Source organism: Drosophila navojoa, chromosome X, assembly GCF_054131105.1.
Source record: "Drosophila navojoa isolate 15081-1374.11 chromosome X, UAZ_NAV_1.0, whole genome shotgun sequence".
In the NCBI taxonomy this organism is placed as follows: domain Eukaryota; kingdom Metazoa; phylum Arthropoda; class Insecta; order Diptera; family Drosophilidae; genus Drosophila; species Drosophila navojoa.
The window spans coordinates 9,515,511-9,542,616 of record NC_142895.1 but is presented as its reverse complement, the minus strand read 5'-3'; the positions used below and the strand labels follow the sequence as shown (position 1 = coordinate 9,542,616).

Here is a 27,106-nt window from a genome sequence, read left to right as displayed (position 1 = left end):
CTTAAATCTATATCTCTCATATACTGAATCTTACAGATAAATTGGCATTCTTTAAGATACATTTGCATCTTCTTTAGCATATACCAATCCAACCTGTTATATTTAATCTCACAGATACATTTGTCAAGTCTGCTCTACATAGCTCACCTCATATTATAACGCACAGTTGAATCTTTTTATTTTATCTTTATTATTTTATTACATCCATTATGGTTTACAGAGCACAAAATCAAAATATATCTCACCCATACGCTTGCATCTTTTATCTTTATTATCACGACTCTTGTACCACATACCGCAATATTGTATCTCACACATACAGCTTCAACTTGTTCTCTTCTCTAGAGCAAATGGTTATCGGAAGCTTTCTCAGATGATCACGATCGCTAGATCGGTTCGTGTCAGTGTATTCAGTCAGTGATAGTGCGCAGTTCACGATTCTTCGAGCTGGCTTCGAGTTCTAAAGTGATTTCAGTTTAGCAAGTTAGCGAGAAGTGAACGGTTGCAAATATCGCGTTGCTGAACAAGCAGAAAATCAAAAAAAAAAAAACAGATTGCTTTTATTTTTTTTTACACACGTATATTTTTGTTCCCCCCATTATGAATACCTGGGTGTTGTTTGCTTTTGCTGTGTGGGCGCTTTTCATGCGCTTTTTGCCACGGATATTCAATTTCTTGAAGCTGCAACGCTTCTCGCGTACATTGCCTGGGCCCACGGTGGGCGAGCTGATAGCCAATGTTAAGAAAGGCCGTAAGAGCGATAGAGATTTGCAATCGGTTAGCAAACTCGAATTACATTCTTCTTCTTCTTTTTCTTCTTCTATCGCTTTCATACAGAGATCCTCAATTGGCTGAAGGAGCTGCGACTGAAGCATGGACCCGTTTTTCGCATCTGGCTGGGCAAAGATCTGGTGGTGTTCTTCTCAACGCCCGAAGACATCAAAACGCTGCTGAGCAACAATACGCTGCTGAGCAAGTCGCGCAACTATCAGTTGCTGGAGCCCTGGCTGGGCAAGGGCCTGCTGACGAACAGCGGCGAGTCCTGGCATCGCCGACGCAAGCTGCTGACTCCGGGCTTCCATTTCCGCATCCTCAGCGAGTTCAAGGAGCCCATGGAGGAGAACTGCCGCATTCTGGTCAATCGCCTGCGCGCCCATGCCAATGGCGAGCCCTTCAACATCTATCCCTACATCACGCTCTTCGCCCTGGACGCCATCTGCGAGACGGCGATGGGCATCAAGAAGAACGCCCAAATGCAAAGCGATTCCGAATATGTGAAAGCAGTACAGACGTAAGTACGAGAAGAATTTGAAGTACACATCCTTATAGATTTTAGAAACTTTGGAGATCAGAGATTAAAAAATTAGACGTTAGAAAACCGAAAATTAGACAAAGATCAAAGATCAAAGATCAAATCTCAGAGATCAAAGATCAAACATAAAATATGATCATGATATGAACAGGGCATAAAACTTTCTTTTCAGAATATGAACAGGTTATATAAAGGCTTTCTTGTTACCCGTCCATCTGTCTTCCTCCACTCCGTCCGTTTGCACAAAATACCAACTATTTGACAGCTGTTGTACACCCTCAATGGGGGCGTGCTTAAAAATTGAAATGAGGAATATAATATATACATGTGTCTAGAGCACTCAGATAACAATATTTTTTATTAATATGTAGCTACGCCTCCAGAGGGTGTGGCTCAATCATGATAATCTACGGCCAGAAACAACAAGCTGCTGTAGAGCGTCGTCTTCTATAGATTACGCCTCTTGGAGGCTCGGCATAATGAAAAACAAAATAAATCATCAATGTGATGCCTCAATTTTCGAGCTCGAATTATCAAGCTTTTAATCACTTCTTCAGCTGCTTATCGCATATAAAAATATTTAGTATTCGATATTGGGTATCTATATTCGGTATTCCATTGGAGCATATGGAAAAGAAATTATATATATATATATTGGAAATTTTTTTTCAAAATTATTTTTATTATCAATGGACAAAGTACAACTAATACGGGGTGGGTGTTCAAACTGATTACAAAGTCTATTATTGTTGATAGACTAATTGGCAATTCACCCAGACAGAGCTCAACATGTTTGTGAATATGCCATTGATAAGCTGGAATTTGTTTATTATATTTAAACATCTTTATGACGGCATTGATTGGTAACAAAGCTATGGAGCCTACCTCTACTTATAGGACATAGTTCCTTTTTATCGATAACAATGGATGAATTTCAGTGTACCCTGAATACCTTAGTATGAGTTACTATTATAGAATATAGTCGCGATACTTTTACTGAGTGAATAGATCTCATCTCATCATCTGGTTAATTGAATTTGATGTACTCCCTTAGCATCTGCCGGATTCTGCACCATCAGAGCTTCTCGTTCTGGCAGCGCTTCAACATTCTGTTCAATCTATCTGCGGCGGGGCAGGAGCGCAATGCGGCGTTGCGCGTGCTGCATGGCGAGACGAATCGCGTGATCCAGCAGCGCCGCAAGCAGCTGCAGCTGGCCAAAGTGGAGCAGGGGACGGCACAGAAGCAGGAGGACAACGATGTGGGTGGCAGGCGGCGATTGGCATTCCTGGACATGCTGCTGCTGGCACAGATGGAGGGCAACGGCTCGGAGCTGAGCGACGTGGACATACGCGAGGAGGTGGACACGTTCATGTTCGAGGGCCACGACACGACCAGCTCGGCGCTTGCCTTCGCCATCAGTCTGCTATCGAAGCACGCCGATGTGCAGCAGCGTGTCTACGAGGAGGCTGTGGAGCTGGAGGGCCGTGAAAAGGAGTCGATGCCGTATTTGGAGGCTGTCATCAAGGAGACGCTGCGCCTCTACCCATCCGTGCCATTCTTCTCGCGCGGCGTGCTCGAGGATCTGCAGGTGGGCCAGGTGACGGTGCCAAAGGGTGCGTCAGTCAGTTGCCTCGTCTATATGCTGCATCGCGATCCGGACAGCTTTCCCGATCCGGAACGCTTCGATCCGGATCGATTCTATCTCAACGAGAACAAACTGCATCCGTTCGCCTTTGCTGGCTTCAGTGCGGGTCCGCGCAATTGCATAGGTCAGTGACGAGCTCAAGCCCAGCTCTCCAGCCATTCCGACTCTATATTTTGTTCACTTTGCTTGCAGGTCAAAAGTTTGCCATGCTCGAACTGAAGTGCACGCTCGCCATGCTCCTGAGACACTACAAATTCCTGCCCGTTGCCGACCATCAGCCGATGCCACTCGCCGAGCTGGTCATGAAGAGCGGCAATGGCATTCAGGTTCGCATACAGCCACGCCCACAATCGAACTAGTCCCTGTCTATGAATCTACAGCTGTTTTGATTTTCCTTTTTTTTTTCTAATATTCTTAAGTTGTAAAATAATAAACTATTTAGACCAAATAACCTTACGATGTTTCTCTTCGAAAGCTCTAATAGAGCTGAGACTACTCAAACTCTTTGCGACAATGCTTTATGTTTATCTAAGTTAGCCTAACTCTTTTCGGCTAGAGAGAAGCTAGAGATGGAGGTCGAATCAGTTGATTATTTAAGCGAATAGAGGCAAACTGCCTTTTACAACGCTTTCTGTAGCTATAGCTCAACGAAAAGCTGAGTTGGTTGGGTTAGTTGTCAAGATAAGATGTTTCGTTAAGAGTTCGTAAAACTGGTTATTGCTAAGTCACCACGATAGAAATTCGTGTAACTCTAGCTCAACTAGAAGCTGAGTGGAGTAGATAAAGTGGAAATTTTTGAAGAGTCGTAATTAGTAGATATACCTATATATAAATATATATGTATGAATAAGCTGGAAATATGTGTGGAGTATTACAAATGTAAATTTGCATAGCTCTAACTCAATTAGAAGCTGAGTTTGTTAGGTGATAAGCAAATATATGGGCTATTATAAGAAGCTTATGTAAATTTTAATAAATAAAGAAATATATATATGTATATATATATATTGACAGTTACGGTCTTTTCAACAAATTAAAAATTTCATAGCTCTAACTAGAAGCTGAGTTCGTTGGGTAAAGTGGAAATATTTGAGGAGTGTTAAAGAGCGTATATAGATACATGCGATATATAAATATTTAATAATAAATATTTACAAAATTTCATAACTCTAACTCAACATATAGTTGTGTAATATGGAAATATAATGTACATTATAAGAAGCTTATGTAAATACACCTAGATATATTGTATATCGACCACTTCGGTCTTTTCAGCTAACCCAAATTTGATAGCTCTAGCTCAACTGGAAGCTGAGTTCAATGAGTAAAGATCTACTTATCTCGCAGAGTTGCATGACCAAAGTCGTTCGCCCATTTATCTGTCTGCTACATTATAATCGAAATGTAGCTCATCACAATTCACAATAATAATTGGCCTCATACTAGCTGTGATAAGAGGCTCGGCTGGACAATAGCATTTAGTATTTAGTATAGACTATGGCAAAGGCTAACACAAGCCAATAAAAACACCCACCTCAAAGGCTATGAATGTTGTTTTTGTTTCATTTTTTTGTTTGTGTTCTCGTTGTTTTTATTTCGTATAAACAATTAATTAAATCATTTTTTAACAAAATTATTCAATGAGACGACGAGAAGTCAACACTTTAGACTTTGATTCCGGGAAGGCAAGTGAAACAGACGAACGAGGGCGCGTCGCGACGGCTTATCAATATCATCAAAATATGCAAATAAAGCTGAAACTATAATATATGCTGGAAATCGAATATATATGTAGTATTATTATTGTTTCAAAGTTTAATGGAGATACCAGACTAAATAACAACTATTTGCTATTATTGATTTTTTTTTTAATTTTATTTATTTAATTTTTTTTTTGTGTTTTTTATTTTTTGTGGTATTTTCTTTATTTGAACTATGGAAAATACAATTTTATATATGTTTTATTCAATGTAAGATAAGACATAATCGTATAAGTTATAAACATATATATATATATATGTGTATATATATGTATATATGTTTTGGATAATATTGTGACTCAGTTAACATCTAAAGCCAACAACAAAAAATATATTTATATTTATATATATATTTAGGGTTATATGTGTATGTACATATATATAGATAGTTTGTCATGGTTATGGATTATATAGATCAATATATGTAGATATTTGTAGATATACTTATGCTGAACTCTGTTAAATCTCTGTTACATACACACATACACATATATATTGCTGTCCAACTCTGTAAAAGCTCTGTTAACTTAGCTGGCTTGATGCTACCATATAGTGTGTTCCCTGACAATTCCTTAAGCTATACTGTATGTATATATAGGCATATCTATATATATATATTTTTCCTTTGCTAGTCCTTTTCAGCCAGCTGCTGCTGCCCTTGCATTTCCCTTTGGATTAGTTATGTATGTATAAGGTATATATCTTTATTATTATCTGTGTTTTTTTTTTTCTTTCTTTTGGTATGTTACATTTCCCTATCTAGATTGCCTTCAATTACCTTTTGTGTTGTTATATTTTTTGTGCCCATATTCGATTTATCTATATATCCATTTACTTATATACATACATCGCCCAGCTAAAGAGTGTGTTGCGAGTTGTATATGATATGATAAGCCTAGGCTAGTATTGATTAACATCAAATATCGTAGATATATATAGTTGTACATCTATATATCTATACGTAGAGCATGAATAGGGGGTTCTGTCTTTCGCTTAAATTTAGCTAACAACAATACCCTTGCAGCAGGTTAGTTAGAATAGTTTTCTTTTCTTTAACAAGTATTTATATAGTTAACAATATTCTCAATAAATCGCATATATGTATATGTATAAATTTGTTATATTTTATAGATAACTCATAGCTAACGGATCGACAGCTGCCGTAGGAACAAGCGAGGGCTTAGACACTGAATCGCATGAAATCGAATCGGTTCGGATCGTTTATATCTATATTTTGTAGAGCGAGCATCAGGAATTTCAGAAATTTCTGGAATCATGACTAAGTGCTACAGTTTAGAGTTAATTCTGCGGGTGGAGAGTATGGAGAGTTCGAACTGCAGCTCGTCTAAAATAGATGGATGTCAGTTACATCTATATTTAACAAATAAGTTAAAACCTATACCATATAGATATACTTCAAGCCGAAATGGAATTCAGTAGGAGATATTGGAGAATCTGGAATACCTCTTAAGATATTCTGAAAATATTAAAAACCTCCGGAAAAAATAAAAGATTAAAAACGCGATATCATATACATATATCCTAAACTGATATATATGGGAATACGCATCTAATATTCGTATAAATTCAAATTTGTTTGTTCAGCTAACTGAACAATATCAAAATACTCATCTATCGACAGCTATATGAAGTATAACAGAAATCTACAACTATATCGCTTACACATATTTATATATGGAATATCTTAGGAATATCTAATATATTCAGAATGAACTTTCATTGATCAAACTAGGAAAGTTCTCTGAATCGAAATCCAATTCAAGCCAAACCCACAGAGCTGTGCTCTAGAAGCGAAATTCTCGTATATATGTATATACATATATAGGCGAACTGTCTAGTACATACAGCGCTATCAATAGCATTGGAACATGTTCTTAACATATACATATATATAGCTACACAGCTAAAACCAACTTGAACCGAATCTAAGCTAAGGTATATATGCTATCTATATATGTATGTGTACATTCTTACATATCGGACGATTGTTAGCCTTATAGGAACATCAAGTGTGCGAAATAAGGAAATTCTCGACTAATCGAATGAAACTCTGCAAGGATACGAAAGCTTCGACTGGCCGAAGCTGGCTGTGCACGCCCGATTCGCTGGCTGGCTTACAGCCAGGGTATGCAAATGGTGCGACAGACGTCGCGTCTGTGCGGCTCCAGATGCGGCTCCTCCCCAGTGGGGCCGCCTCCGCCGCCCGCACCGCTGAACTTAAAGAACGAACTCCTTCGTCAGTGCTTGCGATGGGCCTGAGGCGAGTGCGAGCTGGAGCCCGAGCCGGTCTCGGGCAACGGTTGCTGGTGCAGCGGCAACTGCTGCTGATGGTGCTGCGACTGTTGCTGGTGGTGCTGCGTGGCAGCTGTCAGCGTCGAGGCGCGCGCCAAGCGCTTGGGTATGACAAATGGCGGCGGCGGCTGTGGCGTATACTGCGGCATCGTTGAGTTCGCCGACGCCTGCCGCACAAAGCTGCGGCTCGGCGACGCTTGCACCGAGCCGCTGCGCGCTATGGCGCCCGTGCGCGGCGGTATGGCCGGTGGTGGCCCCGGCGGCGGACCGCGCAGCTTCGCTGGCGGCGAGCAGCTCTCTGTGGAGGCCTGCGAGGGCACGCGCGGCGGCAGCTGCGGCAACTGCGGACTGGCCGCGGCCATTGCCGCTGGCAGCTTCGCTTGCGGCTGCACCGTGGACATGGTGATGCTGGGCTTCTGCATGGGCACCGTATGCCGTATGGTTATATGACCCGGCTGCTGTCTGCCAGCAGTTGCAGCACTCGTTGTTGCTGTTGTGGTTGCTGCTGCTGTTGTCGGAGCTGCTGTTGTTGCTGCTGTTGTTGTTGTTGCTGCTGCTGCTGCTGTTGTTGCTGCTGCTGCTGTTGTTGCTGCAGTTGTTGCTGCTGCTGTTGTTGTTGCTGCTGCTGTTGCATTGGTCTTCTGCTGTTGCTGCTGCTGCTGCTGTTGATGCTTCTGCTTCTGCTGTGCATGTATGTCCTGGATTTGCGGTGTGATAACCACCGGATTCTTCTTCTGATCCTGCCCAGCGGCCACATAGCTGAAGACGCACAGCACCGAGTAGCATATCTGATCCGACTGCATGACACACGTTACGTTAGTTGTTGTTAACTGTGTTTGGTTTGGCTGGTATTGGTTTTGGCGAGTGGTTGAGTGGTTGGGTGTTGGGGTGGTTGGGTGGCTCAGTGGCTCAGTGGTGTATATATATTTAGGTGTTTGATCACAACGTGTAACAAAAACCAACGAACGCACAACGGAACCCATAAAAATCATACGAATATATATATATATATATAGTTATATATACATTTATATAGAAAAAGCATGCACTGGAACAATGGAATGGAACACAACAAAAATTGTGAGCATGAGAGAACTGACAACAATTTGTGTACAACTTGTGAATGTTGTGATTCTGTAGTTGTTGTTATTATTGTTGTTATTGTTGTTGCTGTGGTTGTTAGACACTCACACAGACACACACAGATACATACAAAGGCAAGGCAATTTGAACGAATCGAACCGACTAACACATACGCTGTTCACATTTCACAAGAACAACAGAGATCAGAGAGTTTTGATTGTTTAGTTTTGATTGAATAGTGATTGTCAAACTGTAAAGTTGGCTGGTCTAGGGTTATGTGATTGTCAAACTGTAAACTTGAGTTACTTGAGTCTAAAGCTATTCCTACTCTAATGAAAACGTTTTATAATATATTACATAAGCTAACTTGGACTTTGACTTTCCCCAGCGACTCTCAAACTGCGTAAATAGCTAGTGATTGTCAAACTTTAACATAGTTTACCCAATGGGAATAAAAGTAACCAAAACATATACAATTTAAGCTAAAGTATGCAACAGAGTTGTTGAGCTCCATAACTAACAGTTGCTCGCAAACTGTAAGCTCTAAGAACTTGGCCTGTCAAACTGTAAGCTAACTGTAATCAAAACTCTCTAATCGATGTGAACAGCGTAACAGAAAATAAGAAACAAAAAATAAATGTGTTTTAACAATTGCTATATAAATTTTATTTACAAAATATATTTTGGTTTTTAATTTGTTTCACTATTTATGTTTTATGTTGTTGTTGTTGTTGTTTAGCTTAGTTCGTATTTTCGATTGGAACATGTGAAATTGTTGCTGTAGCTGTTGCCGTTGCTGTGCCCGATGCTGTCGCTTGTTGGCCATGTTTCATTGACGCTGCTGCTGCTTCGCTGTCCCCAACGCTCCCGGGACCCACCAGCGTCCGCTGCTCCTGCTTACCGTTCAGATGACAAATGTATGCGAAGCGCACGGACGTCACACGATGAAAGCTCAGCACAATTTCAGAGGCCTTTATTTGATTGATTCGATGTATTAATATTGGAATTTATTATTTTGAATTTAACATGTTAGTGAATTATTTTATTTATTTTTGTAACCATTAAATTTGTAGAAAATATTTTAAAAAATTATTTGATTGAATAATTATTTTTAAGTTTCAAGTTTTTTTCGGATTTTTTATTTTTATTATTATTATTTTTATTTATTTTTAATTTTTAAATTGTTTCATTGTACATTAATTATTTTTTTAATAATTTATTTTATATTTTAAGTTTAAGTTTTATTATCATATGGTAAAAATTGAAATAAAATTTTGTATTTTAAATTTTTGTATATTTTTTTAATTTTATTATTAATTAACAATTTTTTTATTTTGATTATTATTTTTTTATTTATTAATATTATTATTTATTTATATTTTTTAGTTGTTTAATTTTACATTATTTATTTCAAATTGTATTTTATATTTTTACATTATTTATTTTAAATTTTATGTTATATTTTAAGTTTAAATTTTATAAATATAATGTAAACAATTTATTTAAATTGGGTGTACATATGTTTTTAATAAATAATTTTTAAATTTAATTTTATAATTATGTACATATATTTTTTTAATTATTTTATTATTTTTATTTAATTTTATAGAATTTTATATATTCAATTTAAAGCATTTATTTGAAATTTTTTTTTTATTTTTACAAATAATATTGTTTTTGTTTCATTTTCATGTTTCATTCGAGGATTGTACAATTGTTGCAGCGTGTGTTCATGTTGATGCAGTGAATGATTGGTGGATTGATTTGTGGTGTGATGTGATTGTGTTAGTTGCAGGCATGTTGTTTGTTGTTGTTATTGTTGTAGTAGTAGTAGTAGTAGTAGTTGTTGTTGTTGTTGTTGGTCGTATACATAGAAATGTTGACAAGGTAACGAAACGAAAGTGGCAGCAAAGAACGAAACGAACGAATAGAAAAAAGGTAAGGCAAATCAAACATAGTCAAATATACTTTATATGTATACATACATATACATATATATTGATTTATATATATATATATTGTTATGCTACAAATATATATATACATATGTATATGTATATACAGAAGAAAATGAAGCAGTGTATGTATACCTACATACATATATACAGACACACATATGCGATGTGATGTGATGTGGATTCAAGTGCAAACAAAGTGCATTATTAATTCAATTTTGTTCCAAAATTTTATATACATATATACATACATATATAGCAAATATATATATATGTATACATATATAGGAATTTTAAAATTATGGTGCTGTTTGAATGCATGTAGTGCAGAGCGAGAATTGGAATACTTATATATATTTATATATATATATGTATGTACATATACATTTACATATATGCATATATACTTATATACAATATATATGTATATGTACATAGACACTTACCATGCTCGACTGATATTTACGCTGTATGAGATTGCGTGTCTTGGGATCTGTGAAACGAGTGAAACGATTGAAATTAGTGAAACATTTAAGATCGAGAAATATTTGTCAACTACTTACTATACTCCTCCAGTACGAAAATGCCTCCCTTTTGTGTAAAGCATTTGCGTATATGATCCAAACGCACAAAGAACTGAAATTAATTTCGTTTTTGGGAAGAAAAATGGGAAATATATGAAAATATATTTTCGAGTAAATTCATTTTGAACACAAAGTGGAACGAAATGTAACGTAACGTAACGGAATGTAACAAAACGAAATGCGAAAAAAAAAAACAAAAACAAAAAGATAAAGATAAATAGGGGGATCGGGGGAAAAACAACGGCAGTGAAACAAAGAGTATTTTTTTTTTTTACTTTTCAGTTCATTTCTTGTCACACAATTAGAGTTTGTGGAAAATATTTTATAATCAAGTATCGGATAGGATAAATAACAGATGCATATATGTATATATAATATATATATATATACTTATATTATATACATATGTATATATATGCATATAATGTGTGTGAGAGAGAGAGAGAGAGTGATAAATATGGTAAAGGAAAGTAAAAACGTTTGTTCTTATACTCGGTTTCATTTGATCATGTTGTCTTGTGTACGCGTGTATTCGTGTGTGTGTGTGTGGGTTGTTCAAGTGTGTGTTGGTGGTACTAACATTCAATGCAACGCAACGGAATTGAAACACAAACTGGCAAACAAAAGCTAAATGCTACGCAGGCAGCAGCACAGCCAAAAAGCAGGCAACGGGACAGGCAGACATGCAAGCAGCCAACAAGCAAAAGCAAAAATCAACAGCGAGTGCCATAGCAGCCAGCTAGCAGTTAACGGTTAGTGACACTGTACATTCGATTATACACGGGGAGCAAACATGTGGGCCGTACGGTATTTTTTTCAGAGGGCAGAGTGAACAAAGAAAACGAATGGAAAACAAAGAGAAATAAGAAGAAGAAGAAGAAAATAACGAATGCAACAAAACTGTATAAATTAATACGCAACAGACGTAAATGAAACATTGGGTCAATGAAAACAAATCGATTGGAATCGCATATCGAAATGAGAATGCAACAAAAACAAGTGAAACGATTTTCATTTTCATATACATATTTTTATATATATGCACAGTATATAGTCTATATATATATATATGAATAAATTTGTTGTTATTGCAAGTCGATAAATTGATCGATTAATATCGATTCACTAAGTTTAATGTTCTAATTAGCACTTGTGAGATGGTCGTTCATAAATTGGGTTTCAAATTGAATATATATGTATATAAATATAGATATATAACTATAAATATATAACTATATAGATATATATATAATCTAATAGGCGGGGGGTTGAAGTATTCAAACTATTCAATTAGAATTCACTTTCAATTCAATTTTCTTTTCTATTGCACTAATACAAAAGAACTAGAATGTGTGTGTTTGTGTGTGTGTGTGTATATATACGTATGCGTGAATTCAATAATAATAATATTTAGTTTATATAAGTGGATCGAATGGAAACAAAAAGATCTCAAATGTGAGCAGGAATCGGGTTAGGCTTTTCATAGAATGCGAGACAGTTGCTGGTGTACATATGTATACAGATGTCCAATTCTCTATATATAGATAGAGAAATAACATATATTTAAAATAAAATTATAATTGATTGCGTGATTATCTTTTCTTTTTTTTTTTTGGGTTTATTCTAATATGTTATATGTTTCGACTAACAGCATGCCTTGACTAATGTCGAACGGAACCGACGTTCCTGAATGATAGAGAGAGAGAGGAAATAGGGGAGGGCGCTAGAATAACTTTGGTGGTTAAAGATATTTCGACTACTGTCATGGCTGAAAGAAAACCAAAATCAACAACAAAATGAAACGTTTGCAAAATAAGTGGAACGCAGGAATGAAACAAAAAAGAAAGACAAGAGAGTGTCACAGAAAGAAAGAGAGAGAGAATGAGAGAATGAAAAGAAGATATTTATTATGAGAGACAGATAGCGGTAGGAGCGAGAGAGTTATTAAGGGCTAGCTAGCTAGTTAGAGAGAGTGGGAGAAACGAGGAGGTGAAGCTAACGAAAGCTTAAAATAATTATTATATTGAGATAGCAAACGAATTTCAAGGTTCCAAACCTTAATTTGAATCTTATCTTATTTCATCAATAATCAGATTTCAATTTTTTCATATATAATATTTCTTTGGTATTTCATTTTGCATTTGGATTTTTTAGGTATTTTTTGTAGTGTTTATAAACTTATCAGCTACAACTACAATTTGCGTTTAAGACGTTTGCGTTCAACTAAAACTACACAAGCAAAAATTATAAACATTAAAAAGTATTTTTATATAATTGTGTGTGTTTTTTTTTTTAAGAAGGAATTCGGGGTTTACGCTACAGTTTAGTGGTATGGTTCGATAGTTTCAAAGAGCAACCAGCAAGCGCACTTTCAACGAACGTAAAACAAATATGATCAAATTTTTAGGGGTCTTTCATTTTGGTATTTGTTTTTTTTTTCGAATTTGTATTTTATACATGATCTGAAACACGAACTAGCTAGGATTAATGTATATATAGGTTTATTGGAAAATATTGGAACTCCATGCCGTCAAACTAGTATCTAGTGGTGCAATTCATCGGCAAGCCGAGCAAATCATTTGATTAACTGAGCTAACGATATTGATATTGAAGTTTGTAATTAATTTAGCTGCTCATCGAGCAGTTCCCAACTAATTTGGGGTACATTTTATTTATAGATTTTCGATTTTAGCTACCAGCTACAGCTACAAACTATATATGTATATATTTATATATGTATGTATAAGTATATATATATAGATATATAGATATATATATATATATAAATTGGTGAGCAGATCTGTTTAGTAGGACAGATAGCTCGGTGTGAACAGATGTGTATGTGTGTGTGTGTGTGTGCGTGTGTGAGTATATGAAGATGTGTGTATGTGTGTTAACATTTAACAACTAGTGCCAACCAGAAGTCAAATAAAATCAAGAACAAACCACTATCTCCGTCAAACCGAAGCCGAAATACCCTTGCAGACTATCTATAACTTTAGTATTGGCAATGAAATAAATCTAGATAAGAGGATAGGATTGGAAATCTTTAAACTAGAAAAAGTCCATTATTGCTTTTTAAGGAAAGATAGAACAACTATTTGACATAGCAAACAACTAGAACATAATAATATTGATGATGGTGATAAAATACCAAAAAATATACTACTATTTTCCAAGCTATGAACGCCTCTTTAGAGTCAAAGCTTTTAAGTTAGAAGAAGTGAACTTCTTACAACATATTTTTAGTAAAATTTTAGATATTATAAAAAATATACTATGCTCTGTATGCTATAAATAGATCATATGGAAGCTTAAATTGTTTATAGATTGATAAACAAGTTGCTAGACAGACAAGAAGCGACAACGCTTTGGAACCTCTTTCTACATCAAGTGCTCTACCTCTGCAAAGGGCACAAAGGGTGTGGGTGTGAGTGCGTTTGTATGTATGTGTGTGTGTGTGTGTGTATGTGTGTGTGTGTGTGTGCAGGGGTTTGGCAACCAGGTGGAGCATGCGCGGATTTACGTCCAGTTAGAAGGCTGTTTGAACATACATACATATACATATGTAAACATAGCTCAGACTGACATTGAATCAAAATAGTATCAAAAATATATATGTATGCAGCCGGGCATTTGTGCTGTACATTGTGTGACTGGAACAACAGCAAAAACAGCAAAAGAATCGTTATCGTTGTCGTTATCGTTATGATTATCGATAGCAAATGATTATCGAACAGCGCATGCTGAGAACTGGTTGAGTGGCCCCACCCCCCACAACAAAAAAAAAAACAGAAAAAAAAACGCACACAAATAAACAATGTGTAGCTGCTGAGTGTGGTAGATAGACAAAGAGCGAAAGAGAGGCAGATAGATAGAGATCGAGAGCGGAGATAACTGAAAATGTTGTAGAACAATACAAACATTCAGATATATGTGATATACTTAATGTTATGTACGTATAAATCTTTAATGCTTGTATTAGTTCCTCAAAAGGGTTTTGGAAACGTAACGCAAAATGTGAGCAATTGAAACGAATTCAAAATCATAGTGAGTAAGACAAAGATAAAGAGAGAAAGAGAGAGAGAGAGAGAGATAGAGGGAGACAGCAAGAAAGAATTTTGTCAGGGAAAACGTGAACAAGAAGTTTTACGGCTCTGTTTCAAACGTAACAAACAAACCAACCATCCAACCAACAGTTTCGATCACAAAATAATCTAAAAACGCAAAATCTTATAAATAATATACATAGTTCTTTGTTTTTAATTTTTTTTATATATATTATTTAATTCAAAAATATATCAACTACAAATTGTTGTTCGGTTCTTTAACAATTTAATGCCATTTTTGTTTAGTTTTGTTTTGAAACAGAATACGGTAAATGGAAACGCAAAAAGTGAGTCGAAATATGGAGAAAGGAAATCATAAATATTTTTGTAATTTTTAAACGTAAAATTTTGGCTTTTAAGAGGGGTGGGTTTGGCAAGGTGGGAGTGTGGGAAGGGAAGGGCGGACATGGGGCATAACAAAGAAGTATAGTTGCTTATAAATTTAAATTCAAATATAACAAGAAATTTGTTCATTGCAATACCTCGAAATCCTTTTATCGTATACGATATATTTCAGTTCGTATTGTGAATATTCGGTTCGTTTTTTTTTTTTTTTTTAAATTTTGTTTTCAGTATTTTGTTTAGTATTTTAGTTTCAATTTTATTTTTTTTGGCATGTAAGTGAGGTAGACCAATCATTCGAATTATTCGTAACGTTTCGATTCGTAGGGAACGTGATTGAATCAATATCAATATCCACAAATGGGAGAGCAACGGAGCAGCGTTCCACGTACGACAAAAAACATTAAACAAACAACAAAGAAAATTAAATAAAAAGAAAGTTGACAAAACGCTTTTGTTTCGATTATAATTTTTAGATATTTTTTGTATTTTTTTTTTATTTCTGTTTCAAAATTGAAAATAGAATTTCTATCGTATTTTTTATATATTTTTTTTGTTTTTGTTTTGTAGCACACTAGGGAGAAACGATATGAAATGTGGTTGTTGTTGTTGTTGTGTAAAGAGTCGTAGTTTTTTTTTATTATATATATATATATTTTTTGTTGTTGTTTTTTTTTTTTGCTTAATTTTTGTTGTAATTTTTGTAATTTGGGACAATGGGAAGGGCAGCTAAATCTTAGTTATTGTTGTTGTTGCTGTTGTTGTTGTTGTGGTTTATTATTCATACATAAAAATAAGAAGAAGAAGAAGAAGAAGAAAAACAAGAAGACCAAGAAAAGATATAAAAAAAATTGAGAGCAAAAAATACTTGTATACAAAGACGAAAACTAAATAATTAAATAAGTTGAGAAAAAATTTAAATGTTACAAATTTGAGCTGCAAAAAGCTAACTTTGTATATCAGAAAGAGAAGGAGAATGAAAGAGACTCAGAGAGAGAGAGAGAGAGAGAGGCAGATAGAAGACAAGTGAAGGAAGAGAGCGAAAGAGAGAGAGAGAGTAAAATACAAATACCGAATATACCGAATAAATAAATGAAAATAACGGATATTTAAGGCAAATCAGAGATAAATCAAGGAGCTCTAGAGACAAACGATAAACCGCAAATATACACAAGGACCATCTCAAAAGTGACCAGCTTTAGTATATGCACAAAAACAACTTTGTACATACACACATATATATGTAAATATGCTATATATGTTAATTTTACTTTACATAGGATTATTTCTTTGCTTTTTTGATTGGGGACGGCGTTACGCCTAAATATAATTAAAAACAAATCAAATATAGCATGGGTAAAATTAAACAAATTATGTAAAGAAAAACGCATAAGAAATAGGAAAATAAACAGTTGAACGGTAAACGGTTAGCCGACTCGCTCGCACACGCACACACACATAGACAGACACGTGCTCTGTCGTCTCCTCGGCCAAGGACATACGAAATAAAGCTGGGCGGCGGCTGTTCGTTGAATATACAGATAACGGCATAGCAGTATAACAGTATAACAGTTAAATCGTAAAGCAGTTATAAACGTATAATAGCATTGCAACTATAACTGCTTCACAGTTAAACTGTTTTACAATTGAAATGATTATGTTTATAACAATATTACCGCTTTACTGTATGCCAGTATAACTGTATATGGATATTACAGTATAATAGTCATAGGAGTATAACAGCTATGACCACTATGATACTTATATTAGTATAACAGCTTCACAATGTAATAGTTTTACAGTATAACAGCAAAGACCGTTGCAGCACATGTAATATTATAACAGCTTTTCAGTATTAGAGTATAACAGCTTTACAGTATAACACTTTCACAGTATAGCTGCTATAAAAGTAGAACAGTTTTACAAGAAAACGGCAATAACAGTCAAACAAATTATGACAGTATAACAGCCATAGATCATAGCTGCATACGTGTTATAATGTACTGTTAATTTAAGTACAGCACAATGTAAAAAAACAAAAATCAAAATAAAAACAAATTAATAACTGAAAAGCAAAAATGAAAATAAAGAAAAAAGTGATTCGAAATTACATTCACACCACGATCTCTCAATATGAAGGCTGAATATATATATATAAAAGACTCTTATAATATTTATATATAGCGCTGTCAAGTAGATATTTCCTTTTTTTTTTTAGGTTATTGTTTGTAATAGTTGTGTTAATTTGTTTATAATAAAAAATTTTACACATTACAAAAAAGTAGCGAAAAGAATTTGAGAAAAAAATTTGATGACAATGAAGAAAATTTATCTGAAATCGCTCAAGACGGAATAAAAAGAGAAAACATACAAACCAAGATATAAAATAATCAAAAAACAAATAGAACTTAATAGTCAACAAATATTTAAAGATAATGCCCAGATTAATATATATAGTAAGCATAATAATAAGATGATGTTAGCAAATGTATCGAATCGATTAGAATAATAATTAAATAAAGTAGAGAGAGTATAATGAATATAGCATTCAGTACATTCACTAGCACAATATATGGATTATATGATATATGGTTGTATTTTTTTTTTTTTTTTTGTTTTTTTTTTTTTTAATTATTAATATTTTGATTAGTATTGCTTAGTCCGATCGAAAGGGGTTTCGATGTTAATTGATTGTTGCTCTTTTTATCGCATTTACATATGCATTAGACAAGTAAATAGATATATTTATATAGGAGGTCGAGAGAAAATGAATATGACAAAATAAATAAATGAAAACACACGAATAAACCGAAACATGAGAGAGTTACGAAATGTATAAAGTATTTGATTAAATGGAATCGTGTATATATATTTTATCGATATTTGTAAGGGGTTAGACTCGGGCTTGAGGATAAATGAAATCGAAAATTATATAACAAAAAATCCCAGGATTTGGTTTAACTTTTAATCTGTATGCAATACTACATATTCAGACTTCAATATATATGTATATACATATGTACATATATATATACATATATGGGATAATCGGGATACTCGGGCGGATTAGTTATTTATTTAGTTTTAGAGAGATTTTAAGGCAAACGCCTTGATGGGTTCTACGAATCAGACTAGGCAGGCTTGGCACATCGTCCAGCTACAATGACCAAGTAGTAATTCCATGGAGCTCAGTTCAGCCTAATTTATGCTAGGTAATATCCTACATGTAATCAAATTAAAATAATGTAAATATTGAGAAGGTCCTTGTATTACGTAAAACCAATGTATGTATATATAGTAGATTAATTTGCCTTGCAACGATACGAATAAGAAAGAAAACCAAAATAAATAAAAGGAAATAAACAATTAGACAAAGAACCAATAGACCAAAGTGAAACAATACACAGACAAAGTTGATAAAACGAAGACGAAAATGAAAATGAGAATGAAAACGAAAATGAAAACGAAAATGAGAATCAAAAATTCGCCCAAAAATGTGAATACTTAGTATTTTAGTATGTATATTCTTTATATGGAATTTGTACTGTACTTTCTCTTATTTTAGTATGTTCATTGAAAGGAAAATATATATATTATGTTGTTGGATATACATATATATATATATATCAGTCACATATATATATATATAAATATATAGAATACAATAGGGACATTTTCGTTTCTTGGGAATTTTGTTCGTTGTATTTGGTCTACCGGAAAATTTTTTATTGGTATTTTTGGGCTAGCGGCTAATGGTGGACGACAGCACCAATTGCCGGGCATGACGAATATATATGTATATATATATATATATATATATTTGTATGTATATATATTGATATCGGGTATACATAGTTAGATAATACATTTATGTATGTAAATGTCTTTAGTTATATATGTTAAGAGCTGAGCTGAGAGAGTGAGAGAGATACAGACAGCGAGAGTAAGAGCGAGAGAGAGAGAGAGAGAGAGTGTGACTCCGAAAGGCTTCGTAATGAATTCGATTTGTTTTACTATGTCTGAGCTTTTGATGTTACTATGTGTCTATTATATGGGAATGGGAATAGTTGGGATCTGGGTCGAGACTTTACGTATTTCGGGTAGATTTGATGCTTATATGTTTATGGTTCTTTTTTTTTTATGTAGATGCAGAGAGTTGTACACAAAACGAGTATTTTTAGAGAGCGGCGAGGTATATGTATATGTGTAGGTGTACGTGTGTGTGTGTATGTGTTGGTGTGTGTGTGTGTGTGTTGGTATCTATATGTACGTGTTTATGTCTACTGGAGTGCGCGTGTGTGTACTTAAGAGAAAGAGAACGACACTTACCTTGCTGTTGGAGAACAACAAACCGACACCCTCGAGACAGACCTGCAGCAATCCACCCTCGCCCGTATTCATATCCTGCACAGGAAACTCACCGCCCAATTCGGGCACATTTGTGGGCGTGCCGCCGCGTTCCATGGCCTCCTTGATGCAATTATACAGCTCCTTGCACTGTCATATTAAACAGTTCACATAATTGATGAATATATTATATGAGACTGTCAATATGACCCACCTTGCGTGTATAGTATTTATGTAGCTGCGTCTGTCCGCCGTTGCGACGCCACAGACAGAGCAACTTGGTCTTTGGCGAATAGGTCATATTGACCAGACGCTCATACCACCAACGCTCCACAATTGTGCCATCCACCGAGCGCAACACCAGGCCATCGTCGCGCACCTCCATGAATCGCAACGGACCGTTCACATCGATGCCCTGATGCACCGTAAAGCTCTGACGGTGCAGCAGTCGTGAGCCCAAAGGCTTCAGATCAATGTCATTGCCGTTCTACAAAGGAGAAGTTATAGATATTCAATAAATAGGCATAGAATGGCATTATGTAGAATTCTTCTGCATAAAATTGCAGTAAGGAATAGATATACTCCTTTTCAAACATACCAGATTATTGATCTGATCGACCACATTGTGCACCTCCTGCGAATAGACCAGCCCTATATGACTCTTTCCCAGGAGGCGGCGAATTTTGCGTCTTATCTCATCCTTGGGCACATTCAACATCACCAAGATGGCGGTCAAATTGTACAGCATGGTGCTCAGCAAACGATCCTCATCGTGCTCGAGACGTTTCCGTTCCGACTCACTCAGTGACTTATATCGTTCCATCATTTCAATGGGTCCCTGAATGGAGTGGAATGGAATTATAATCAGTATGATTAAGATAAAGATTTCTCTGATCTCACCTGATCCATTCCAATCATATCGCGCTCCTGGCTAACAGCATCCAAGAAGGCATCCTCCCAGAACTGCATTTGATTCCAGAGATTGAGCCGATCCTTGCCTAGCAGGCCCTCAAACAGATAAACCCGCGGACTATCGGGTGATGGTGAGGACGAGGTATTTATTAAATGTCCGCCCGTATAGCGGAAGCCAGCGCTAAGCGTCGACTTGCCCGACCATAAGTTTCCGGTGCTCTTTTTCGAGTCCTTCGATGTGGTGGTCTGTGGAAGATCAGCAGGCAATGCGAACGAGTGTTAAATGCAAATCGAAAGTTCAGAGAGCAGCCAATTCAATCGTATATAGATGATCGATGCAGATCTTGAGCCAAAAGGTGAGAGAATAACAGCTACAACAAGTTGATAAGTGCGTTCCTTATGTGCTATGTGTTTGGGACTCGGGTTTCTTGGGTGAAGACGAGTTGACGGGGATCGATTAATCGATTAATCGATCGATCCATGAATCAAACGGGACATCCACTGTGTACTTACATTTTCGTATTCGGTGTCTGAGACTGTGGAACGGCAGCTGGATGGCATGCGAACGCTCAAACTGCCAGCTGGTAGCAGATCACTGACTACGGATAGCGCGCCCGTGGAGCCAGCAGCCTACGAATTACGATATACATATGTTTATATATAAGTGGATACGAATATACGGTATTCGATATTCGATATACGATATACGTTACACGATAAACGATATACGTTATGCGGCATATGAAATAGGCTAAGCGATAAACACTTTGACATACGATATACCATATGCGATATACGGTATACGATATACGATATACGATATACATTATACGATACACAATATATTGTATGCGGTATACGAAACACATTACTCGCCATACTATATGTGATATACGATATAAGATTAAATACATACGATATTCGATATATGATATACGATATACAGATGTACACATTATACAATACATAATATATTGTATGCGATTAACGATATACAACAAATTCATTTATATAGTAAGATGCGTTATACGATTGACGATACGATACGAAGCGTAGCCCGATTATGCGACTACACAGATTAATAATATACTGATAAGCTCATTATGCGATATATAGTTAGACAACGATTACGATTGCGATAGCATTAGCGATGCACGATATTGACGCTGATACACTGAATGGACGTGGGCATGGGGGCGTGGCGACTATGATTCAATTATTTGCTAATTATGTGAATATATGTATGTGTGTATATACTATTACAGATATGTATCTATGTATGTGGGTATTTTTGAATATTTTGGTGGGCATCGATAAAATATGGAATGATATAGGTATTGTTAATCGCTGCCACTCACATCTGAATCGAACGAGGTCAGCATATTCTTCAAGGCACTTCTCTTCTGCGACAACATGTCCTTGAACATCTCCGTGGTCGACTGCCCATCCTGACTGTCAGCCGACGACAGGCGACGCGCTGCAGCCGTTGATTGCGAGCTCGGAAGAGCCGTATGCGTTGAGCTCTTGCGCGACTCCTGCGGCGAAGCCCACTCACTGCCCAGCCCCGAATGTGAGCCATTCGGGCTGCTCGGCGAACGTAGATTCTCACGACTGCCCATGGGACTGGCCGCATGACTGGACAGCAAACTAGATGACATATCGCTGCCCTCATTGATTTCCTTGCTCCAGTAATGTGTGTGCGCCACCTCCATTAGCTGGAACACCGAGGCCATGCCACCGAGTCCAAAATTGCTAAATGTCACATCCAGACCGCCAGCAATGGCTTGCACACACTTCAGCATGCCCTTCCACACGGGCTTCGTGACACACTATGGGAAATGGTAAAGAAAATTTTGTTTAATATTACTGCAACAACTCCTATCATATCATTTTAAATATCTTCTATCTCCAATCGTGTTAGGACTCATCTTTTCATATACACAAGAGTCTTCCCTATTCTGAAAGCCATCACATCTCTCATTCACAAACCTTCCAATGCATTATATCTTATTTAAAAGCCCTTCCATATTCTTACCACATCATCAATATGATCATCGGGCGCTATTTTCTTGTCCAGCGTCTTGTTGAGTTTGCTAAGGACCAGCGTGCGATAGGACTCATCCTCCATCAGTTTCTTGAAGCGATTGAGTTTTAGCCAACCAATGCCCTCGCCCGCCAGCACCTGGGTGGTGACATCCTTGAGGAACGCCTGATTCTCGGCATTGCTATGCGAACGTTCCTGATTCTGTTGACGCGTTAGATCCTCCTGCGTTTGTCGAGGGCCCGCATGCTTAATGAGAGGCGTACGCTCGACGAGTCCCTTGCGGCTGGGAAAAGGATCAAAGTTGATGCCCGCCTTATTCTTGGGCGAGGATGCATTTGTCGGCTTATGCTGCACTGCCGCCTGCTTCTGTTGATTCTCTGTTGGGTGGCATAAATACACAAATTAATTGGATTGAAATTAACTGGAGCTAAAAAGAAAACATACTCTTGCCAAACATGCCCGAGAACATGGTTGTTGTAGAGGAGGCCAATCCATTGAAGTCGGTGCCAATGGAGGAGAAGAAATTGTTGCCTCCGCCAGCTTGTTGCACCTGCTTCTGTGTGGCCAGCTGTGAGCTGGTCATGGAGGGTGCATTGCCAGTGCCAGCCACTGCCTGGCCATGTTCGTCAATCTTGATGATGCCCTTCTTGGTGGCCGCCTCCTTGGCCGTCTTGGTTAGATCACCCAGAGTCGACTTGCCCACATAGGTGAGATCCTCCAAAGTGTTTTTGCTAACGCCAGCTGCCTGCTTGGACACCTCCAGCGCCTGCTTGGAGGCCTCACCTGCCGCCTTCTTCGCATGCAGCGTGAACTGTGGACAGCATAGCAAATCAAATTTAGTTATCGATCCATTTGAGTACGACAAGCGATTACTTCAGTGCTAATACAAAACAACAGCGCAGAGTGCAGGTTAATGGCAGCCAAGGCAACTATGTTAAATACTGAGGATGAGACTATATGGGTTAGCTACAAGGAGCTTCAGGGTCATCAGCTAACTATTTCCCACAGGCCGTAAGCAATAGCTTCAGCGAAGCTAATGGGGTCAATGGTTAATCTTATATGAAATATCATATTCAAATATTTTTTGAGTAGGTTAGATTAGTTAGTAATGTTATCAAACAAGCGCGTTAATAACTAATCTAACCCATTATTAGTTAGAAGGGGTCATATAATCGGCCAGTTGGGCAGATTATCAGACAGGAGGCACCACAACTAAATTGAACTAGACTGTGAATACTTCAAGCATGGACATGAGCATAGATGTTATCAAGGAAGCGAGCTATCGATGCGATTGTCGTGTGTATCTGTGTGTGTGTGTGTGTGTGTGTGTGTGTGTGTGTGTGTGTGCGTGTTAATGAAAACTGTATATGGGTTATGTGACATGTGAGTGGCTGGGTACCAACCTTTTCGAAGGTGTGTCGCATTTTGTCATCTAGATCTTCGTCCAGTGCATGCTATACTTAGTTACACATTCGTTAACACGAAGTAGACACAAAGAACGTGCGATTTGAGTTTATCGATATCGATGACAAACGTACCGTTTGCATTTTCATATAATCAAATATCGATTATCATATAGTCAAAGAGTAAAAATTGTAAAAGAAAATTAAATAAATAAATAAAACATGAACCACAAAGAGCACAACAACACATTGAGTTCCACAATGGATGCACAATATACAAAAATATACCAAAACTTTATCAAGCATTCAACTCACCTTGTCCACGTGGGCGAGCAGACCCTCCTGGCTGCTCTGACGCGTCGTCTCGCGCACCAGCTCCTTGGCATGGGAGGCAAAGTTCTCGAACAGCGAACTCTGCGAGCTCTGGCGACCCGGACTACTGGAACTGGAACCGGAACTGCCAGTACGAGCCAGGATATTGCTAACACCCGGCTGCTTGACGGGCGGTGTGAGCGGCGGCTGAAAGGATTATATATGTTCATTAACTTTATATCATGATTATAGTTTCCAAGTTTGTCAGATGTACGACCTAGTCAAACGATTCCTTCTCTCTCTCTCTCTCGCTCACACACACACACTTACCGGTATCTTTTTCTCCGCACGCTCCAAATCGCTGGTATTACGCTGCAATTTGTTGCTGGCTATGCTCTTGCCGGTCACCGTGGAGGTTGTATCCGATTCCGCCTCCAGACTGGCCATCTTGATGGTCGCCTCGAGTCGCATAGCCAGTGGTGTGGCCAGCTCAAAGGCGCCCGGTGCAGCTGTCGTTGGCTGCTGGCCCGACTTGGGCTGGAAGTCAAACTCCGAGTCACGATTGAAGCTGGGCGAACTCAAGTCCGAGCGACTAGATGAGGAAGACACTGGCGAATCGGCTCGCTCTTCATCGTTCTTGCTTTTCGCAGGTCCGGCCAGACCCTCCGGATACTGCAGCTTGCTGGGCGGATGATAAACGAGAGCCGGATCCAGATTTGAGGATAACGTTTGCGGCACGACATGCGGCCGATTGTAGGAGCCGAATACGTCGTGTAGACTGGGCGACAGATCCGAGGACGCCATCTCGGAGACGAAATCGCTTAACGAACTATACGAGGAGCTGCTGCTGTCGGCACCCTCCGAGTCCGAGCCGCTCTCATCCGTGGGCTGGCACTCGAGCTGTTTGAGAGAGCGCAGCGCGCCATTCAACGAGCTGCCATCGTCCCACACGGAGAAGCGTATGGGCGTTAGACTGTGGGCGAACCACTTGGGCTTATCGCCCACCTGCATGGGATCCATGACACCCGTCTGCACGCGCAGGAAGGCAACATTTGTGGGAGTTAGCGACCATTCCGCCAGGAACTCAACGGCCTGCGTGCGTGCAAACTGATTGAGGAAGATCGAGGCACGCGGACGTGAACGTAGAAAGCTATTGATTTGGAAGGCGACAACGGGCCGAGGATATAGGCGCAGCGTGCGCGTATGCTCAGCGAAGTTAGCCAACGTATTCTGGGCATTGAAGAACCGGACCATTGCCACACGTGTGGCCACATCCACCGAATCCACATCGGTGCCATAGACAAACGGATTCAGGGCTGGCGAATTCATTGGACTAGGCTGACGGGACAGCATGGCGCCCTGGGCAGACACCGAATTACGCTGGCTGGCATGGGCGGAGTGCGGAGGTGTTTGCAAAGGCAAACGCACTTGGGAAACCCTAAACGAAAGACGAGGATGAAGAAACTCAATAGATGTACATATATATATATATATATATATATATATGTATATATTTGAATGACTTACCCCAATAACGGCGGCTCCTGGAGACTATCCCGCACCGAGGGCAGCAGCTGCTGGGATGAGACAGCCTGATTGGAGGCTGTCATCGATGTCAAAGCCTGTGACGAGTAATCAAAGCAGTCGATTTAGTGAGCTCAACTAAGATAGGAAGACATTTTGGCTGCAAACTTAAAATTGGCTAACTATAAGAAGGATTACAGCGATAGGGTGGGTAGGTCCTTTGGGAGTAGCTAGTTACAAGATCTATCTATATATATATACATATACAAATATATAGAGAGTTAATATTATAATTAAACTTTTCTCAAGAAGCATGCACACAGCAGAAGACGAGAAGAAACACTCCAGAGAGTTAGAGATAAGAGAGAATGAGACTTTATACTGTTATAATGAGGATCCGATTAAGGCTCAATGATAGAGTTGAAGATTTGTAGAAGAGAGTGTGAGCATATATAGATGTATATGGATATTTCTATAAAATAAATCAAATCAAAGATCTCCAAACTAAATAATTTCTAGAAATATCCATATGGGTCTATTATTATATAATTAGTTAATGTTGCGAAAGAATAATATTTCTTGGGAATATATGTTAGTCCCTTTTCAGTATAACATATGACTGTATGCATGCATTTGTTTATATGTATGTATATAGATCAGATTAGACAGGTTAGTGGTATAGGTATTGTTTATAGTATAATACAACAATCGACAGCAGTATTATATAGATAGTTATTTGTATGTACAGAACGCATGTAACTCAAATGTTCAATATGAAAATGATAAAATGTTATAAGAAACGTAAAAATGTTATTTAACATATGTGAACGATATTTACACCAAGTCCAGCTTCATCCATAAGTAGCATAGCCTGCAGTAGTAGGTAGTAGTAGTTGTTGTTGTAGTAGTTGTTGTTGTTGTTGTTGTGATCAAGTTTAACAAATTCGTATAACAGTTAATGCATGAATGTTAGAAGTAGAGTAGTACAGCGTATTAGCGAAGTAAAAGCCACAAAACGATAGAGACAAATACAGAGTGGTCGGGACGAAGAGAGAGAAAGAAAGAGAGAGAGAGATAGAGAAATTGAGTGGCAGTGAAGGTGAGAGAGAGAGAGAGACGTAGAGCAATAAGAGTATGAGAATAAATGAGTATAAGAAAAAGACAAAGAAAATTTATGCTCAAATCATATATATGTATGGACTTCTCTGTAAGTGTAACTCCAAGGCGATATAGACAAGTATTATATATAGATATACATATGTTTAGAGCACAATCATACAAAATCGGGTAGAAGAGGCAAAACATATTTAAATAGTACAGTTTATCAACGATTTGAACCGCTGAGCAATCGATATGCGAAATGCAATACATCGCATATCGATAAGGTTTTAATATAGACGATCAAAGCGTTTTCCATTTCAAGATATATGACATCATATATATACACATATACATATGTA

General features: G+C 37.5%; 2 protein-coding genes across 9 annotated transcripts in view; one reads left to right on the top strand and one right to left on the bottom strand.

The window, feature by feature from the left end:
* The first annotated feature begins 427 nt into the window (after positions 1 to 427).
* Cyp4s3 (Cytochrome P450 4s3) lies at positions 428 to 3,409 on the top strand. The gene is made up of 4 exons (XM_018109191.3): positions 428 to 751; positions 838 to 1,291; positions 2,367 to 3,082; positions 3,151 to 3,409. Exons 1-4 carry the CDS (start codon positions 601 to 603, stop codon positions 3,315 to 3,317), a joined length of 1,488 nt encoding a protein of 495 aa, XP_017964680.1. The 5' UTR covers positions 428 to 600; the 3' UTR covers positions 3,318 to 3,409.
* Positions 3,410 to 5,136: 1,727 nt separating this feature from the next.
* The window catches only part of Rab3-GEF (Rab3 GDP-GTP exchange factor), a 36,355-nt gene continuing 14,385 nt past the window's right edge, over positions 5,137 to 27,106 (bottom strand). For 2 of the 8 annotated variants that reach the window (XM_018109180.3, XM_018109182.3), the window contains exons 7-23: positions 26,485 to 26,517; positions 25,650 to 25,744; positions 24,453 to 25,560; positions 24,126 to 24,329; positions 23,811 to 23,861; positions 22,852 to 23,218; positions 22,399 to 22,784; positions 21,722 to 22,192; positions 20,877 to 20,993; positions 20,352 to 20,609; positions 20,050 to 20,289; positions 19,666 to 19,938; positions 19,434 to 19,601; positions 15,245 to 15,253; positions 10,633 to 10,705; positions 10,516 to 10,562; positions 8,757 to 9,085 (exon numbers count right to left, since the gene is read on the bottom strand). In XM_018109180.3, coding sequence (XP_017964669.1) covers positions 8,855 to 9,085; positions 10,516 to 10,562; positions 10,633 to 10,705; positions 15,245 to 15,253; positions 19,434 to 19,601; positions 19,666 to 19,938; positions 20,050 to 20,289; positions 20,352 to 20,609; positions 20,877 to 20,993; positions 21,722 to 22,192; positions 22,399 to 22,784; positions 22,852 to 23,218; positions 23,811 to 23,861; positions 24,126 to 24,329; positions 24,453 to 25,560; positions 25,650 to 25,744; positions 26,485 to 26,517 — 4,131 coding nt within the window. In that variant the 3' untranslated portion in view covers positions 8,757 to 8,854. Of the gene's footprint in view, positions 7,829 to 8,756; positions 9,086 to 10,515; positions 10,563 to 10,632; positions 10,706 to 15,244; positions 15,254 to 19,424; positions 19,602 to 19,665; positions 19,939 to 20,049; positions 20,290 to 20,351; positions 20,610 to 20,876; positions 20,994 to 21,721; positions 22,193 to 22,398; positions 22,785 to 22,851; positions 23,219 to 23,810; positions 23,862 to 24,125; positions 24,330 to 24,452; positions 25,561 to 25,649; positions 25,745 to 26,484; positions 26,518 to 27,106 lie in introns of those variants that run through there. The other 6 variants (XM_089264092.1, XM_089264093.1, XM_089264094.1 and 3 more) reach the window with 6 other exon arrangements.